At 38.1% G+C, this 20,791-nt stretch overlaps 2 protein-coding genes across 6 annotated transcripts in view; one reads left to right on the top strand and one right to left on the bottom strand.

Moving 5' to 3' along the window:
- The window catches only part of LOC150102962 (ras-related C3 botulinum toxin substrate 1), a 68,929-nt gene extending 62,240 nt beyond the window's left edge, over window positions 1-6,689 (bottom strand). The window contains exon 1 of the mRNA XM_090398334.1: window positions 6,509-6,689. Coding sequence (XP_090254460.1) covers window positions 6,509-6,543 — 35 coding nt within the window. The 5' untranslated portion in view covers window positions 6,544-6,689. The remainder of the gene's footprint in view (window positions 1-6,508) is intronic.
- A 70-nt stretch (window positions 6,690-6,759) lies between these two features.
- LOC150102961 (WD repeat-containing protein 13-like) overlaps window positions 6,760-20,791 on the top strand; it is a 436,326-nt gene continuing 422,294 nt past the window's right edge. For 2 of the 5 annotated variants that reach the window (XM_090398328.1, XM_090398333.1), the window contains exon 1: window positions 6,849-6,994. In XM_090398328.1, the coding sequence (XP_090254454.1) occupies window positions 6,916-6,994 (79 nt within the window). In that variant the 5' untranslated portion in view covers window positions 6,849-6,915. The other 3 variants (XM_090398332.1, XM_090398329.1, XM_090398327.1) reach the window with 3 other exon arrangements.

Below are 20,791 nucleotides of genomic sequence, written 5' to 3'. Positions count from 1 at the left end.
ATTAACGTTTCAACTCAACACTTGTCGGTTCCTTTTGTCTTTGGGTCACGCGATCTTTTGTTAATACCGCACCAATCATATACACGTCTTAATAGCTGCTGTCTTGTGTAAAACAAAATTCAGCTTGAACGTATTGTAACAATTAAAAAAAAAATTGAATAATTTATAAGCGTATAAAAGGATATCACCTGTAAATCGTTGACATGCCAGCAAAATTCTCAGATGTGCCACCTCTGGCACGGGTGCCATAGGTTTGGCATCTAGGGTTTACTCTATAAAGTGTTTATTGTTGAAAATTGTCTTCGTTTTCTGCCAGGAAAGCGCATTTAAAATCATAAGTGTGTTAATCTCAAGCTGAGCAGTTTATTTTCTGGTGAGTTAGATACATATGAGAATTATACAAACGATATCCAAGATATTTCAAGTGGTGACGACCTCCGGCCACTTAAAGAACATCTACGAAATGTTAGTTTTGAAGTCAGTAATGACGATTAAAATATGTGCTTTATTTTATTGTCTAAAACATTTATGCATTATGTGCAATGAAATTTATGTACAATTTCTAATTTTTATAATTTTATACTACGTATTTGTCTTATTATGTTTTCTTAACTTACATGAATTACCTGAATTAAATAAAAATAAAAATGGAGGTGCTTCAGGGTGAAAGCTATATAACTGAGAGGAGACCTCCACATAGCCTTTAAAGGAATGCGGAGAACCAACCAGGGCTAATGAACTAATGTCCAATCCTCACCTTCTCGTGGTGAACCCTGATGGGTATCTACTTGGATACTGAACGAACGAGGATGGGCTCTGGCAATTTGGGATTTAGCCGACCAAATTGTATTCTTATTGGTTAAACCAAAATAAAAACTGATAGTACAACATGACAAAATTTCATGCCGGCTGGGGCATCGCCCGGTTAAACAAGGCCCCTGTTGTCTTTGCCAGGGAACCAGGGCGAACAGCAAAAAGTCAGCTACTGTAACAAACCTGAAAACAAACACCAACTCAACATCACAAGAGTTAAAGATCGGTACTATCAACGTAAGAAGCCTGAATGGCAAAGAAATGGAGCTAGCTGAGGAATTAGATAAGTACCAGATCGACATAATAGGGCTGACTGAAACAAAAAAAACCAAAACTGGTGAGATCTTTCTGAGCAATAAATACAAAATGTTATATTTAGGCAATGACAATCAAGGAAAAGGAGGAGTAGCCATAGTATTCAACACAAAATACGAGGCTAATCTTCTTGAATGGCAGTCAGTCTCAAGTAGAGTAATGTGGGCAAATATGAGAATGGGAAACTGGACAATGAGACTTATTTGTGCCTATGGTCCCACAGAAGGTTCTACTAAGGTAGAAGTAGAGGAATTTTTTGAGGCTTTAGAAAAAGCAACTGACACAATGAAAAAGGAAAAGTTGGTCCTTGTTGGGGATCTAAATAGCAGAGTAGGAAATGATTGTGAGACATATAAAAATATTTTGGGATAATTTGGAGAAAAGAGCAAAGCTAATAAAAATGGCAAATATCTGTTGGAGATCTGCTCAGGACATGGACTGGTTATTACTAACACCATGTTCCAACATAAAAATGTGCACAAATTCACATGGAGAGAAGAGGCTAGGAATAAGAAAAGCCTCATTGACTATGTTATTGTTGATAGTGATGTTTTCTCCCTGGTGCAGGACACCAGAGTGTACAGAGGATTTGAAATTGGAAGTGATCACTATTTAGTCTTGAGAAGGATAAAATTGAATTTCATATCGAAAAGAATAACATGTAAGAAGGTTTTTAAGCGAATAAAAGTTAGCAGCTCTCAGATGTGAACTGTAGACTAAAATACACAAAGATTATTGAAGAAAAAATGAGAGAGTTTGAGAACAGGAATCAAACTTTGGAGATTCAGTGGGAAACTCTGAAGAAAACATTGATTGATTCTGCCAGAGAGGCATTTGGTGAGGTTGTCTGCAAGGATTAAAAAAATCAGAACTCCCTGGTGGACACAGGAAGTTAAAGAGGCAGTGAAGAAAAAGAAGAAAGCATATCAAGAGTTCCTGTCAAATAAGTCAGCTTGTGCTGTTAGAGAATATAGAGACAAATACAAGAATGCTAAACACTGTGTAAAACTAGCTAAACAAAAGTCATGGGAGGACTTTGGCAAGAATATAGAAAATAAATATCAAGAAGGTGGCAAAATAATCTGGAGGTTGTTGAAGAAGCTTAGGAATGGAGGAAAGAGTACTGTAAAAGGAGTTAGAGATGATAAAGGTGACAGGAAAATGGGAGAAAAGGATATCCTTGAAGTATGGAGTAATTACTTTGAAAATTTGCTAAATGAAACAAGCAGTGATGACAGCACAGTGGTAAAAAACACTGACCAGGTATGCAGTCAGGAATACATATCCATACTTGAAGTAGAAAAAGCCATTAAAGGCTTGAAATGTGGAAAGGCAGCAGGAGTAGATGATATTCGACCAGAAATGCTGAAGTATGGTGGTATAAAATTCTTACAGTGGCTGCACTGCATAGTTCAGAAAGCCTGGACAGAGGGACGAATTCCTGATGTTTGGAGTAGAGCTCTAATAGTACCTATATATAAAAACGGAAATAAAACTGAATGTGAGAATTACAGAGGTATTTCCCTACTGAGTGTTCCTGGCAAGATCTATGCAAGTATACTTGAGAAATGGTTGAGAAGAATTGTGGAAGAAAAGCTAGATTCAGGCCAAAAAGAGGCTGTCAGGATCAGATCTTCACTTTATGACAAATAGTTGAGAAAGCATGGGAATATAACAAAGATCTGTATTTAAGTTTTGTCGATCTGGAAAAGGCATATGACAAGGTGCCAAGAGAAAAGCTATTCAATATGCTACAGTTATATGGTGTCAATGGGGCATTATATCAAGCAATACTTAGTCTTTATTTGAATTGTAAGTCAGCAGTTAGAATTGAAATACAGGACGATGGTTTAATGTTAAATCTGGTGTGAGACAAGGATGTACATTATCCCCTCTGTTATTCATTATCTATATGGATCACATTATGAAGGAAAGTATTAAACATTATATCAAAATTGGCGATGTTAATGTTAGCTCTTTGCTTTATGCAGATGATGTTATACTTCTAAATAAATCCACTACAAGTGTGCAAGATTCTCTGACTAAATTGAATAGCTGTTGTAACAGATATGGTATGAAGGTCAGCAATAAAACGACAAAGACAATGAAAATAAGCAGAATCATTGAAAATGTCAATTGTGTTGTGAATGGAGAACCTGTGGAACAAGTAAAACATTTCAGCTGCTTAGGCACGATTTTTACTGAAGATGGTAAATTAAATATAGAAATAGACAACAGAATCAGCAAAGCTGGTATGGTGGGAAATCAACTGAATAAATTCATGTGGAATAAGAGAGAAATTAATCGGAACACTAAATAAGCTGTATAGAAGACAGTGTTCAAACCAGTTTTAACTTATGGATCTGAGAGCTGGGTCAGAAGTAAAACACTTGACCAAAGACTAGAGACCGCAGATATGAGAGCCCTGAGAAAGATTATAGGCGTGAACAGATGGTATCAATGGCAATATCATATTAAAAAAGAGGATATTAGGAAAGAACTTGACATTGTCAGCATCCAGGAATGCGTTAGCAGAGCTAATCTCAGGTGGTATGGTCACTTAAACAGAATGGGCGAGGAAAGATTAGCAAAAGAAGTGTTCTCTGCCAGGTTGGCAGCAAAATGACCCAGAGAAAGACCAAGATATAGGTGGATTGATGCGGTACAAAGTGCCTTAGACGATAGAAATATAAGATCTGATAATGTTGGAGTCTTGACAAGTTACAGACTGATTTGGAGGAAAATTGTAGATAAGAAGTTAGTAATGATGTAATTGTTTTCATGTAGTACTCTCATATCCTGTACACCCCTTGAGGGTACATGGCAGGAATTTGATGATGAAATAAAAATATTGTTTTTGTTGGATATGTCATTGTTGTTTATATAATTTAGAAAAAAAAAAAAAAAATGATTTTGGAACCTAACCCTACTTTTTCTATGTGATCTAAGGCTCGTATAACGTGATTTATATAACGCGGTATTTCTATGGAACCTAACATCCGCATTATACAAGGGTTACCTGTATGTATATATTTAAAATACAAATGCCAGGAGTATCAAGAGTGAAGGAGATGAATTAATAGCACTGATAGCCTCTCCAAAATTATTGGGATCAGTGAAACATGGTTAAAAGATGATACTGACAGGAATAGAAGTAAAAGGGTGAAGTATATTTTGGCAGAATAGGAAGGGCATACATCATGGTGATGGAATATTGCATATAACAAGTGATGAATTGTTTTCTCTTAGAGCAGAGGATTTGAGGGAAATGGCACTAATGGTTTTGAGAGAACATATAGTGTGAGATAGGGGATAGGCAGGACAGGCTACTTAGTGCACCATTGCATAGGCCAGGAAACAGAGGGTGAAAACAGGAAGGGTTTAGACAGTTAAGTTTGGTAAGTGCGAGAATGAGGGAAATACTGCAGTAGTTAAATATCACAATTATGTGATATTTAACTACTGCAGTATAACATGAGAAGAGGACACAGCACAGAATTTCTGGTATTCCAGAGGGGCAAATGCCTTAGGCAATATGTAGTAAAAAAAGAAACTAGATGCAATGGTTCTGATTCTCTGATGCTAACTGAAATGCCATCCCTACTCCTAGTTGAAGAGAGTGACCATAGAGTTTTGATTTGAATTAATTTCAAAAGCCAAACCAAGGGTTTCATGGAAGATCTTGACTGCTCCATGGAGCCAGTCCCTCCAAACCCTCAAGAGTATTCCCAATTCATAAAAATACTGAGGAAAATCTCCACCAAGATTATCCTCGAGATCCAAGGGAAATCCAAAAGGAATTTTGTTGCAGAGAGAAGATATGATTGTGGAAGAATGATACTGATAGACAAAAATGGAAGTAGAATGACTGATGTAGACAGTGGTTTTATTTAATGATGATCACTTTATTGTGGTATTGCACCTTGGAAAAGAAGGTTTTATTACTAGAGGGATGGAGAGGGTTCAAGGTTTGGAAGAGCAATAGGAATGTCTTTCAAATAGAAAGTACTGTGGATGCCAATAAGGCGATGGAACTCTATGGGATTTTACCATGCGTTTTAAGAAAATGTGCTAAGGAACTCATAGCTTCACTGACTTGGTATTTCCATGAAAGTCTGGCTATGGGAAAAGTGCCCTAGGAGGGCAATTACATAAGGGCGATGGTAGAATCGAAGTGAAACTATAGACCAGTTTGTATTTCTTCTAGCTGTTGAGATTATGGAGAAATTAGTGAGAGATTATATACAGCACTACACAGATGAGAGTAATATGTGAGAATCAGCATGGATTTAAGGGACAGTCTTGTTTTCGTAACCTTACTACCATTTATAACAAAGAAACAAGAGAGCAGCTGATGAGGGAAAGGAATATGCTGTGATATGTTTCGGATTTTATGAAAAAGGCATTTGACAGTGTGCTACATGAGCTGATATCCAAGTTACAGCATTTGACTAAGTATCAATTACCAAACTGAAGTGGCTCTCTGATAGGTATCAAGGAACCAGAAGGTAATAAGTGGGGTTCCAGAGGATTCAGTACTGACACTCATATTGTTTAACCTTTATATTAGTGACAATGGAATGCAAGGGGATATTCAGTTGTTAATAGATGATGTGAAGCTGGGAAAGATTATTAGGAATATCAACAATGTGATAACCCTTCCGGAAGATTTGAACAAGCTGGGCAGATAGGAAAATGAATGGGGATGTCAGTTTAATGCAAATAAATAATTATCCAAACTAATCTAAACTTTCAAATCACACTGCATACTAATGTCATTTATTAACACATGGGAAATATACGAATAACTACCCCAATAAATGAAGAAAAGCTATACAACTCCAGCTACTTCTGCAGCTCCACAGAATAAGGCAACAAAATTTTAACCTCTTAAGTCAAGCGATATTTCCTACACTTTCTATCTACATGTTATTTTGGAATTTTGCTACTTCAAGAATATTTTGATCACGTAAATAAAATTTAGGATTTTTTTTTAAATATGTTACTATTACAAAACAAGGTACTCTGAAATTACAACTGCTATTACCAATTGAAAAGTTTTTCGATTTTTTTTTTAATTTAAAAAGTTCAGAACACTTGAGATAAAAAGGCAAATGTTTGAACAGAATAGTGATGATGCTGAATCACGAAGAAATAACAGTATAACACAAGAATGTTGCAATATCCATATAAAAATACTAGTCTCTTCCAATGAGAATTATATCGGTGTAATGAGAAACGTAAATGTTGAATGGGAAAATGATCGTTTTTGGCTACTACTTATGAAAATATCGGGAAACAAATGCGATTATTCACTGTATGTATCTCGAAAACATTCAAGTACTGTTTAAAATAGCAATAATGATGAAAATGAACCTACCCATCACCGACTACGACGCACTTAATGGCTTGCATTTTAGCCAGTAACTCAGCCCGAATGTTCACTGATTTTGACACAGGACGATTACAAAAAAAAAATCACAAATAAATAAAATAAGCCGATATAAAATAACAACCCACACTTGTAACGCTAAATAACCGCACCTATAAGTAGCATTCAATTCCCTATATGTCAGAAGGGAGGGGAGCAAGATGGCGTTATTTATATGAAGTGTATGGTAATACAGTTTCGCAGAGACCTCTATTGGATACATTTGATCAAGGCTCGGCCTTGTACTGAAATGACGTTGAATCAAGCCGGAAGAGTAGAAAAGGTAATACCGAAACCCTTTATGTGTAGAAAGCTCCTGTAGTAATCACCTTTGAGTTAGAAGATTTAGGTAAATAATGGCAGGTGTTTGGCAACAAGTTTTGGCTCTTGATGCGCGATATAACGCATATCGCGCTCCAAATAATCCAAACTTTCGTAAGTTCGTGTTTTTTTTTTTCTTCTTCTTATTATTTTTTTTAAACTAAAACACAAATACAGTTTTTAGCTTCCCCCATGGGGAATCGATGTTCGTTGTTTTTCCAAAAGGAGATTTTAAACCTTCCTGTTTAAAGGGGAAAAAAAAAAAAACAGCTGCCGCAAAGGTAGAAAGAATTTTAATTTCCTGTAGATACACATCTCTTTCTTACCTGAACAATGTTTATTTTTTATTTTATTCTGTAGGATCGAGTATTTGTGAGTCCATTTAAAGAATGCTATCGTACCTCAATAAATTGTAGGATATAACGTCACTGTATGGTTCGTACATTGCAACCCAAGTTAACCGTTTTAGAATATCTTAAATCTCAATTCTTGCTTCTATAGTCAAGTACGAAGGGTATAAGGTTAGTTTGAATGGCGAGTAGATGATGCACTTCGGTCCAGTTAGTTCCCCCCCCCCCCCAGAGTTACATATGGATCTATGAGGGGCTAGTTATGGAGAAATTTGATTGGTATTTGCCTGATGAATGTAAAATGTAGTTGTAGAAAAATGACTCTGGCAAGGGGAAGTTTGGAATAACATGCTAGTAAGTGTTTGAGTTATGGTCAGCAGTAGAACAGGTGGTATGAAAGAATAACTTTATTTAGTAGAGAAAGTAATGAGATGTGTGATAGATAGGGAAGTCACCTGTATGTGTTAGTTTTTGAATTGATTGTATTCAATTGATTGAAGTTGAATTCCCATTTACAAATACAATAGTAAGGAATACTTTTCCCCTCACACACTATAGATACAGCTCCATTATAATTTTAAACATGTCGGCCTGGTTGGCCAAGTGGTCAGCTTATCCACTCTCCAGCCAAAAGGTTGCGGGTTCAAATCCCGCCGTGGCCATGGATGTTTGTGATTGTCTGTAACGATGGAGATGGAGTGTAGAGTAAGTGTCCTCCTTTGATGATTCTTTGGACTTCCTGGAGGTGTCGTGTAATAATAATAATGTTATTATTATTATTGGTTTCAATTCTTATCATGCTATGAGAAGTTTTTGTGTGGACTTATTCAACTGAAAATGAGTTAGCAAATCTCATACAGAAGCAGCAGGGTTTTCTTTTTGGAGAACATATGCAAGTAAATAAAAATGCTGTGCAGAGTAGGTGGTGGATTGTGATAGTGTTATTTGCTGTTGAGTAACTTCCTGTTGAGAATTCTGGGATCCTATGTGTGTAATAAATAAAACATGCTACCTCTTGAATATGACTGTATTGTTGGTCAATTGGTGTGCTACTGATGGTACAAGATATAGTAGAAATATTCACTGAATGATGAGTTAGTTAATTATGTGCATTATTATTATTAATAATGACCATTATTATTCTTATATGCGACTCCAAGGAGTGCTTAGACTCATTGAGGGAGGCTCTAAACATCATGTCCATCACAACTATTTGACATTCACACAGTATCTATCATACTTTGCCTTGAACTCATTCACTGTCATAGCACCCATAACAGACTCTGGCAGTTTATTCCACTCACTCACCACTCTAAAAGTAAAAAACCCAGCTCTAACACCCTTATTAACCACACTCTTGCCCAGCTTCCATGGATGTCCCCTAGTCCTCCCACCACCAGTCCTGTTCTCAAAAATATTCTCTGAATTAATCCTATAGAAACCCTTCAGCAATTTGAGTGTCTCAATCATATCTCCCCTTTTCCACCTATCAACCAATTTCTGCAACTCGCAAATCTTCAACCTGTTTTCATAAGGTTCATTCCATAGACCTGCTATCATCTTGGTCACTTGCCTCTGGATCCTCTTAACCTCCCCATCAAGAAGAAACCAAGGTGACCAAACCTCGGCACAGTAATTGAGATGAGGTCTTATCAAGGCTCAATACAGAGGAACAATAACTTGCTTATCTCTGCTCGTCAAAGTATTCTTCAGCATCCAAGTGATTTGATGAGCTGATTTAGCCACTTTTGCAATGTGCCTCCTAAACTTCCAATTCCCTATCCATCAACACTCCCAAGTCCCTGGCCTCATCAATCTCCTTGAGTACAGTTCCACCAATGTGGTATACTGCTGCTAATCTTTTCACCCCAAAATGCATAACCTTACATTTTGCCACATTAAATTGACATCCATTCTCCTTAGCCCAGACCTCCAATCTATCCAAATCCTCTTGCAAAATTTTGACATCTTCTGCATTCACTATTGCCCTACCCAACTTTGCATCATCAGCGAACAAATGAACCTTTCCTCTCAGATCCTTTCCTATATCGTTAATGAACAAATTAAACAGCAGTGGTCCAAGAACAGACCCCTGCAGCACACAACTAGTCACAGGCCGTTGTTTGAACTACTGAGTAAGCTGCTCTCTGGTATCTCTCCATCAACCATCCTCCTATCCATCTCACCAACCCTATATCCATTCCCATATGTTGCAGTTTACGGATTAAACTTCCATGTGGTATCCTGTCAAAGGCCTTTGCCAGGTCCAGCAGTATCACTGTAAACCCATTACCCTTATCCAGTTCAGCTGTCACTGTGTTATGAAACCTGAGCAAGTTACAGAGGCATGATCTACCCTTCACAAAATCATGCTGTCCCCCATACAGTATCTCATTTTCATTAATCCATTCCTGTATTTTTCCCTTGACTACTTTCTCCAAGACCTTGACAATGACTCCTGATATGCTGATCGGTCGGTAATTTGCAACAGTAGTCTTGGATCCTCCTTTATGCAGTGGAATTATTTTTCCCTCTTTCCACACCTTCGGGACTAAACCAGACCCGAGACTCAGATTAAACAACATGGTCAAGGGCACTGATAATTCTTTAGCCGCTTCATGTAAGACCCGTGCCGGTATACCATCCAATCCCACAAATGTTTTCACATTAAGGTTCTATAATAGACTATTCACCTTCACTTCATTCATCACAATTCTTGTATAAACTAATGGTTCCTTCATTTTTTCAGTGTCACCACCTGGATGATATACTCTTGCAAAGTGCTCGCTCAGTAATTCCACTATATCGACTGATTCAGTGACCTCCTTACCATCGGCATTCCTTAAAATCATTTTGCAGTGTATAGTTTTTTTTTTTTGCTTGCGGCATATTGAAAGAACTGTTTGGGATTTATCCACTGCATAAAGGAGGATCCTCTTTCCACCCTTTTGGGACTAAACCAGACCTGAGACTCAATTATGTGCATGAATTTCATGCAAGTTAATAAGACATTAATAATGCAGGGAGACTAGATGAAGAGCTATATATATTTAAGGTGGAGCTTGCCTGTAGGGACAGATTTCAAAATGTACTGCCTTAGTAATTAGTATTACTTGCAAGCATCCATGGAATCTGAAGATCCATTATGGGAGGATGAATGCCCACATCACAATAACTATCATATCTTCATTGAAGACTTTCAGCATTGAAGCACTTTCCACCCACTCTGGCAATGCATTCTACTCATTCACCACCTGCCATGCTAAAAATCTCCTTTTTGCTTCCTTAAATGTCCTTTGTACAGTTTCCAGGTGTGACCTCTCATTCCACCATTACTCTTTGCAAAAATTCACCTGTATCGATCTATCTGATAGGCTCCTCTTAATAACATATCTCAATCATGTCACCTCTTCTCATCCATCTATCAAGCTCTGTAGACCACCATATTCCTTTAATCTGTTCTCATAACTCGACATTCCAGAGTCATGGAATCTGAAGGCCGATTATGGGAGGATGAATGCCCACACCACAATAACTATCATATCTTCATTAAAGACATTAAACATTGAAGCACTCTCCACCCACTCTGGCAATGCATTCTACTCACTCACCACTTGCCATGCTAAAAATCTCCATTTTGCTTCCTTACATGACCCTTGTAAGAGAAAAGTCTTGGTTATTTGCCTCTGCACAATCTACAATGTTTCTCTATTGCTAATATAGACAGGTTGTCAGAGAAATCCAAATGAGGCCTGATTAGTGCTTCCAGTGAGGGTTCTTTTTCAGTTCCATATCCACCTCCTAAAGCAAAGTTCCTCTAATATGATAAACCTCATTCCATCTTCTTTGGCCAAAGTGCATAGTTTTTACCTTTTTCAATACTGAAGTGACATCCTCAATCTTCAGCCCAAAGCACCAACTTATTCAAATCCTCTTGAAACATCAGATCTTGACATTACTTGTCCTAATTTAGCAATATCAGCAAACACCTGAATACCTCCTTTTCACTGCGAACTAAATCTTTGATATATGCTATGCAACAGCGGTCCCAGAACAGAACTGCGGTACCCCACTCATCATCTTTCTTTTTGGGACATTGCACCTCCATATACACTTGCTGGCTCTTCATTAGGGGGATTAGTCAGTCAGTCATCCCCCTAATGAAGCTACTAATTCATTCAGCTCAGTTTAGATAGTTTAAGATGTGGTACTGTACCAGATGCTTTTTCACAATCCAGATAAATCATATAAGCATTTTCTCTGTCCAATACACTGGTCGCCTTATTATGAAATGTAACCAAATTACTAAAGCATGACCTTCCCTTAGCAAAACCAATCCACTCTCTCTCTCTCAAAGATTTCCATTCCCATCAATCATCATCAATTTCTTGATGTGTACCTTAAAGGGGTGTACAGGCCACTATGACAGCATTACATGATTAAGTTTTCATTATTATTAATCTGGATTACAGAAAGATGTCATGTTACTTCAGATGTAATATTACCTAGTCGTGACATTACTTCATACACAAATTTTTATTTGCTTACACTTGGATAAATGTAATATAATTTTTTAATTTATAATATAATTTTTGCCAAGAATATAATTTTTTGGCATCTTTAATTTACAGTATAACTAAGTATAACATCTTTCTCTGATCCAGAGTATTTTAGTAATAAGGTGTGACACCTTTTGACCACTTGTATATGGTAATATGACTTCTGCATTACTTCAACCTTGGTATCACTTCTAGGTCTCGCTCCTACTAATGAGACCTCAATAAAAGTCGAAACCAGTCTGGGTAATGACCCTTCCCATAATGTAAGCCATTATGCATTTTCCATAAGGATATGTGCATTGCATTATGGGACACGAAGGCAATTAATGTGAAGTCATTAGCTTCTATATACAAGTAGTCCAGTCATGATGTTACTTCACATGCAAATTTTTATTTGCTTACGCTTGGATAAAGGATTAAACCAACAACTTCCAAGTATGGCTTCTCATTCTTCCCATCTGGTTGGATCCCTTAACTAACTTGAAGGTCTCTATTATATCTCCTCTTTTCTTCCTGTGTACTAAACCCTGTAATCTAAATTCCCTCAAATACTCTTCGTAACTAACATTCCATAGTTCTGATATGACTTTGGTCATTTGTCTTTCGACCTCTAGTGTTTTCCCATCATAGTGAAAACAGGCAACCAAATCTGAGCAAGAATATAATTTCTTGGCATCTTTTATTTATAGCATAACCATTTACTAAAATAAAGAGTCAAAACACTTCAGTTTGCTGATGCAAAAATTATAAAAATCAAGTGGATATTAGATCCAGCATTATTTCAAAGCTGAATGTAGAAACTATGAATGTTTCTACATTCGGCATCACATAAAAATAAGTTGACCAGAGAGCTTATGGGAATACACCAACCATCATTTACAAGTTGCCCTAGCACAGACCACTTTAGAAAACATCCACGCTGCCCAGTGTACATATATTTGGTCACCTGGTTTTCAGAAGGATGAGGAGATGTTGGAAAGGGTCCAAAGGCGACTGACTAAGGTAGTTTCTGACCTCTGGAATGTCGAGTATGAGGAAAGATTGAAAAGATGTAATTTGCAGAGACTAGTGGAGAGAAGGAAGAGGGGAGATATGATAGAGACCTACAAGTTGGTAAGGGGTTGCTATAGGATCAATGGTGGAGAAGTTCTACAGCGAATAGTGGGAGATCAGGGGAGAACCAGAGGTCATCCCTGGAAACTGTATAAAGAGGGTGTGAGTAGGGGAGTGAGAGGCAGGTTTTTTTCGTGCAGAGTTGTGAATGATTGGAATGCCTTGCCTGAGAGTGTGGTGTCTGCAAGGAGTTTGAATGTGTTTAAGACCCGGTATGATGAGATGTGTGTGAGATAAAAGGACCTCCTAGATGAGTCTTTGACTCCATGAGGTCTTGTTTAATAATAATAATAATAATAATAATAATATTCGCTTCTAATTTGGTCCATTTTAAAAGTCCGTTTTTTAAGGTTTCACTGACCTTTTGTAGCTTAGTCGAGGCCAGTGAAACCTTAGAAAAATGGACCAAATTTGAAAGCGAGTATATGGACGCTTGGGTAGCGTGCATGTTTTCTAAAGTGGTCCATGCTAGGTCGACTCGTAAATGCAGGTGGGCATATTTCTGTAAGCTCTCTGATCAACTTATTTTTATGAAACTTTCCTAGTTTCTACATTCGGCTTTGAAATAATGCTGGATCTAATATCCACTTGATTTTTATCATCACAATTAGTGTTGCTAATTAATAGTGTTTTGTAGCAAGTGCTATTTGCTAAGTTGGAAGGGCAATAAGTATTCTTATTGCCATTCCACCAGAAAAAAATGAACTTCACAAAATATCCAAATTCATGTTTTTATCAGTACGTAGGTGTAACTAAAACAAAAATGCATTCGAAGTCTGCTTTATAAGGGAATTTTGCAGCACAAGGCAGGAAGCCTAATCCACAACTACTCTAATTAAGTATTGGGGGGGGGGGAATATCAGTGCCTTAGAGAGTGTGCAGTTTGATGTCTTGAATATTTTTCCAGAAGAAGAAATAATTGATACTGGCCATCCACAATTCCCATAAAAGAAAAAAAACTTCAAGACTAATGAAAACAAAATTGCACATCAGAGGAAGCCAGATGATACCACCAAAAAAGAAATAATGGAAACATTCTTTGTATGATGGTATTGTCATGGCAAAACCTGAATGACATCAAGACACTCTTGCAGAAGTATAATCATATTTACTTCTGCTTGTAGGAAACATACCTAAAGCCGAGTGATGATCCAATTCTCCTTAATGTCACCATTATTTGTAAGGACAGGACAGGGGATGGACCTGCCCATGGAGGAGTCACCATCCTTGTGGACAACCATACCCCTTTCAAAAGAAACACCAATGTAGAAGCAGTTGCTATAAGACTCAGTTGGCAAGAGAAATATAATAACAGTATGCTGCATCTACATCCCTCCTGCTGCGGATATTTCTGAATATGACCTTGATGATGTCACCACAGTTACTATCCCCTTTACTTTTAATGGACATAACTATGGGATACAGGCTAGACGAACATTAGAGGTTGAGTTGTTGAGTGTATCCTCGGCGACAACAATTTCTCCCTCTTAAACATAGGAAGCAACACCTTTCGTATGCCTACCTAAACATTCCCTGCTGTCGACTTAACTGTCTGCTTACCCTCCCTCTGCCCACTGTTTATGGGAATCCACTGTGATATCCACTTTTCTATGTGGGCACCCATGTATTATATCACTGATATCAGGTTGGAAAATTGAGCAAGTTGACTGCTCCAATTTCTTCTTCTCTAACTTCTCCAATCTCCTATTAGTGATGCAGTGAGGCATGTAGCAGCATGTATTATAGCAACAGCCACAACTGCAATTCCTAAAATGTTTAGTCAGTTCCAGTGTTTTCCTAAGCCATGGTGGAATGATGATTGCACAGCAACCAAAGAAGCCCAGAAGAGAGCTTGGAATATACACAGAAGAAAACCCACAACAACAAACCTAATTGCTCTCAAACATGTATCGGTCTTGAGCTAGATGCCTCCTTTGCCAGAGTCAGAAGGAATTCTGGATCCAATTTACTTCTACGGGGTGATTTAGAACTCTTGGGCCAAACTTGAAGGGGGTGATAGAATACATCTAAACAAGCACTTTTCGTCATACAATGCATGGTCCGAACTCAAGCGGTGAAGTACTAGAGGGGTGCTTTCCAGTGAACACTTATAAGCTCTGGTTTTTGCAGTCGTCGTTATTTCTACCATGAAGTGTAAAAAGGATGGATTCTTTCACAAATCAGGAGAAGTCTGACATGCATTTCATTTATGGAGCTGCCTACAGGAATGCGAGAGAAGCCCAAAGACTGTCCCTAGAGCACTTTCTGACCAGACGCATGCCTGATCGTAAAACCTTTCAGCAATTGCACCGGTATCTGTGTGAAATGGGCTCCTTTGTCAGCTGCATGCAGGTTACAGAGTGTGCAAGGAGTGTGAGGATGCCACGTGTTACAGAGGAAATTCTACGTAGGGTTGCAGATCGTCCCGAATCACTTGAGCAATTTCCCATGCCGTATATGTGCCCCGGTTGACGGTGTCGCAAGTTCTATGAGATGAATGATTACACCCCTACCATGCACAGAGGGTGCATGCCTTGACACCTGCAGATTACCGGCCTCGTGTGGATTTTGCACAGTGGTTGCTGCAGCAGACTGCAATGCAGCCGGACTTTGATGCACGTCTTATTCACTGACGAATGCACCTTTACACGTGAGGGCATTTTTAATACCCAGAATTATCATGTGTGGGCAAGCAGAAATCCACACGTCCACATTCGTACCAGTGGCGTTTCTCCATAAATGTTTGGGCTTGAATCCTACATGACCATTTGATTGGCCCATACCTTCTGCTTGCACGACTGAATCGGAGAATGTACCTCATATTTTTACAAGAGGTCTTGCCAGAATTGCTGAACCCTGTTCCAGCAAACATTCAAACTCTGTTGTGTTGGAACCACAATGGAGTTGTGGTTCCAACACAACAGAATGCCACCCCCATTTCAGCATGAATGTGTGGAACGCCTTGGATGCAACATTTCCAGGACGATGGATTGGTCAGGGTGGTCCCATCGCTTGGCTGCCACGATTGCCTGATCTCTCGTGTCTAGACTATGGGGCCATATGAAAAGCCTGATCTGCAATAGCCCCATCGATTTCAATGAGGACCTTATTGCCAGGATTTCTATTGCCGCTGCGGCTGTACAAGAAATGCCTGGTGTTTTCGCCAATGTATGCCAACTACATTGAAGGTGTGCAGCCTGGATTAATGTTGGCAGTCGTACTTTTGAGCAGTTTCTGTAAATTGTTCAATAAAATTGTTTAATTTATATTCTGTAATTTCTGAATTGTTTCAAATCTCCTCTGTCATTCTTGTGTTTCTTCATTTCCTGACAGTAGTTGCTAACCCCTAGCGCTTCACTGCTTGAGTTTCAGACCATGCATTGTATGACGAAAAGTGCTTGTTTAGGTGTGTTCTATCACCCCCTTAAAGTTTGGCCCAAGAGTTCTGAATCACTCTGTATATCAGGATCTATGAAGAACAAAGAAATATGGGGAAAAATCTGGAAAATGAAAGGCAAATATACACCCACAAGCTCTCTATCCCTGAAGTATAATGGTTTCACAAACAATTGCTGATCCAGCAGCAATTGCCTACACACGTGGAGAGACTTTTTAAAAACATTAGCAGTATCTTCTTATTCCTTGTGCTGTGAGCTCCTTGCCCCCCCCCCCCCAAAAAAAAAGCAAAGCAGAAAAACAAATCTAGTGGTCTTCAAATGGCCCAGAAGAATACTACAGGCCATTTACCAAAGTAGAACTGAAAGTTGTTTTACTTAAATGTCATCTAACTGCTGTTGGACCTGATAATATCCATTATGTTAACATCAGCCATTGATCAACTGTTTTTACCTTTATAACAGAATATTCTGTTAAATAACTACTATAAGATTTACATAATTTTGGAATTAGAGGTAATCTCCCTCTTTTTATCAAAAACTTATTGAACCAAATTGTCTGGGTGAGTACAACCTTCTCCTACCTCTATAGCCAAGAAGAGTGAGTCCTACAAAGTTCAGTTCTAAGTGTCACACTTTTTGCAATCAAGGTCAACTTGATAACATAACAACTTCCTTCAACAGTAAGTAATGCTCTATATGTGGATGACTTTACCATCTTCTGTCAATAATATAATATGAGAGTCACAGAAATACAGCTGCAGCAAGACACTGACCATCTCTCAAAATGGGCGCTTGCAAATCAGTTTAGATTCTCACAGCAGAAGACAGTTTGTGTGGATTTCTGTTGCAAGCATGGTCTTCATCCAGACCTAGTTCTCTGGCTAGGACAATCACTAATTCCAGTTGTGCTGCAAGTCAAGTTCTTGGGATTGATATTCGATAGTAAACTCACATTCCTTCCTCATGTATGTCAATTAAGGATCAAGTGCTATAAAGTAATAAACATTCCATGCACATCATCTTCCACCTGCTGCTGATAGATGTTCTATGCTTTGATTGTACAGAATATTGATAAGATCAAACTTGACTATTGGTCCCAAGTCTATACTTCAGCAAAGGAGAGTACACTGCAATGGTTAGACTTATTCACCATCAGAATTGCAATTAGAGCATTTTGGACCTATTCCTAATCTGTACATCGAGACAAACAAACCACCTTTGTTGCTTCAACACCAGAAGTTGTCTCTGGTATGCGTAACTAAAATATAATCTCTGCCAGAGCACCTGATGTGGTCAGAAGATGGCTGGATACAATTCGAGAATCTACAACATTCAACAGACTGCCATAAAGCCCTTTGGTTTGCAGGTTCAAGATCTACAAGCAGTAGTTCTTGATAGAGCTTTTGCCCGCTCTAACTAGATAGAGCTTTTGCCCGCCTGGGGCAATCCCTGAGTTTGCCACCCTTCTCAATACACACCAAGAATGCTACAGAAAGTCAAAACAACGTATAGGGAAATAAATTAAAACACTATGTTTATTTTTGAAGTAAAACTTTAATTTCAACATTCTAAAATGTTATTTTTCTTGCTTTTCTGTTAGCAAAATCGTTGATGACATTGGCAAAGTCTATTTCATAGTAATGTAGGTAATTCTTAATCAATTTTATTTTTATTTAGAAAAACTCCTCTCACAACTAGCAGCAATTGTGAGGTAAATTCACAGTAGTATTACGATATTTGCAAATCAGTTCTCGAGACTATTTTAGAATTAACTGCAAAAGGTTCAAAATGTGGACCCTCCCCCCAGCTACTCCTATTCCTAATCTATACGTAATCTGTTGCAATATATAAGAGATATTGCAGGACAACATAGCTCAGATGCTGTCAAATTCACTTCCACTGTAGCAATCATACATGCCAGTATGCTGCTTTTCTTTTAGCAGGCTACCAAAATGTTTCACCCATTCTGTAATCTCCCAGCAACTCTTCAATGTTCATAGAACCGAATACTCTGATTTTGTATCTGCCTTACATAGACAGCTCAAAATTGGACGGGCTACTGGGATCTTCTTTCCAGACACCATTATATCTGCACAAATCCTACCAGAGTGTAGCGACTTTACAGCAGAGCTGTATGTGATAGAGCTTGTATTAATATGCATTCGATTCCATTGCTTCCATAGGTGCATGACATATTCAGACTCGCAAAGTTCTCTTCAGGAAATCAGAAGTATAAAGTTACACTAACATCCAGTGCTCTCTCGAATTCAACATTTTCCTCCTTCAGTTATGGAAACTACACCTTGTTAGCTTCTGTTGAATTCCAAGCCATGTTGGGATTAAGGGAAACTAGGCTGCAGATACTGCAGTGAGGTCAGCTCATTTCTCAAACATCTAGCATTTGCCTGTATCACACACAGATTATTGGCAGATTATCAGACAAATACTCTCAGTGGTAGCTATCTTGGAACAGAGACTAATAATAAGCTCTACCAAATTAAAGCTGAAATTAAGTTATGACAGTCTAGCCTTCGCAGGGTTTGAACAGAGGAAGTTGCTCTTGCTAGGCTAACATAGGTCGGTCATCTTACACATGCTTATTTATTGAGGACTGATGACCCACCTATGTGTGAGAAATGCAACACCTGTCTCACCGTTAATCATATTCTGTTGGAGTTGCTTGATTTGATCTTTGTGTGCATGTTATGTGTGTTAAGATCCATCGAGTCGTTTCTGACTCCTGGTGACTCCATGAAAATACCCCTCTCCATTCCGATCTGTCCCTGACCATGTCTTTCAGAACCTCCAAGCGCACTCCAGTTGCTTCTTTAATTCCATCCACCCATCTAATTCTTGGTCTTCCTCTTCTCCTGCTTTCATCAACTTTAGCAAGCATCATCATCCTCTCCAGACTGTCATCGCATAATATGTCCGAAGTATGACAATTTTTGCTTGATGATCATAGCTTCAAGGGAGCAATCTGGCTTTATTCTGTCTATCACTGATTTATTGGTTTGCTTTGCAGTCCATGGTATTTTTAGTAAGCGTCTCCAAACCCATAATTCAAATGCATCTATCTTTCTTCTTTCACTTTTTCTCAGGGTCCAACTTTCACATCCATACAGCACCACAGGGAATATCATTGCTTTCACGATTCCGATTTTTGTTGTGAGGCTAATATCTTTAAAGATCTTGCTTAAATTTGTCATTGCTTTTTTTCCGAGTAATAATCTTCTAACTTCTTCAGTACAATAACCATCTTTATCAATTCAAGAGCCTAGGAACACAGAATTGTTAACTGCTTCCATTTTCTCCCCATCTACTTCAAAATCATTTGATTTTTGCACATACATATTATGTGCTAATTTCTCTTTCACTGTTTGTGTGCTGCTGTGGCCTTTGCTGTATTTTTCTAATATGTAGATACTGCATTGCTTAATTTTTATACATGCATATTGTTTACTACTTTATCTTTAACTATTTGTGTAATGCTATAACCTTTGCCATAATTCTGTTTATATGTATGTAAATATTGTATTTCTTAACTTGATTTTTGTACATGCATAAATTATTTACTAATTTATCTTCGACTATTTATGTACCTTTGACCTTAAATACTGCTGTAATCTTTGCAATGACACAATATGACCGTTGTTCTTGCACCAAAAAACAAACAAAACTAATCTCAACAGTCTGGATCTTTGATTAACGAATTTCTCCTTTCATACATTTGCTGACCTTGTTAGCTGAGTGGTTAGTGTTCTCCAACCAATAGGCTGTGGATTCGAATCTCACCTGTAATCTTACATCATTGCCTGATGTAAGATTACCACCCTACTTATTGGAAGCCTGAAGTGGCTTGAAGAAAGTACTAGGTTCAGTCTCTAGAACAGAGTTTTCATACTATGAACAAAATAAATGAAAAAATGCAAAAGGAAAAAAAAATATATATAAAAATGAAAAGAAATTATTAGTCCACCCACAGTGTAAATGTACTATAGGTTTATAGAAAACCTTTCATGGGTAAGAGTCACACACACACACACACACACACACACACACACACACACACACACACACACACACACACACACACACACACACACACACACACACACAAAGAAAACCTACACCAGTACCACATGGAATGATCTCTACTCCTTTTCCTTTCTGTGGTCCTGATTGAAAAACTTGCTCTGAGTGAGTTAATAAAATTATCCCTGCAGAAATGAAATCCTGCTTTCCACACTATCTAAGCCATGGGTTAACAACAGCTGTGCCAAGACATTCAAAAAAAAAGAGAGAGAAATTTAGCATATCACAAATGCTTAATACCAAAACTCCGGTCTTATTTTCATCAGCTAATGTAAAATAACTAACAAATCCAAATCAGACTCCTTCAAAAGGACTAAATGCAGAAAATTTGCTTCTTGCAGAGATGGCAGTCGCATCTTCTGGTTCCTTACAAAAGCCACTGGGTATGCTCATCCT

This window comes from Typopeltis vanoorti, chromosome 9 (assembly GCF_054136105.1).
Source record: "Typopeltis vanoorti isolate ZY-2024b chromosome 9, IOZ_Tvanoo_1.0, whole genome shotgun sequence".
Classification (NCBI taxonomy): domain Eukaryota; kingdom Metazoa; phylum Arthropoda; class Arachnida; order Uropygi; family Thelyphonidae; genus Typopeltis; species Typopeltis vanoorti.
This window is presented reverse-complemented; position numbering and strand designations above follow the sequence as displayed.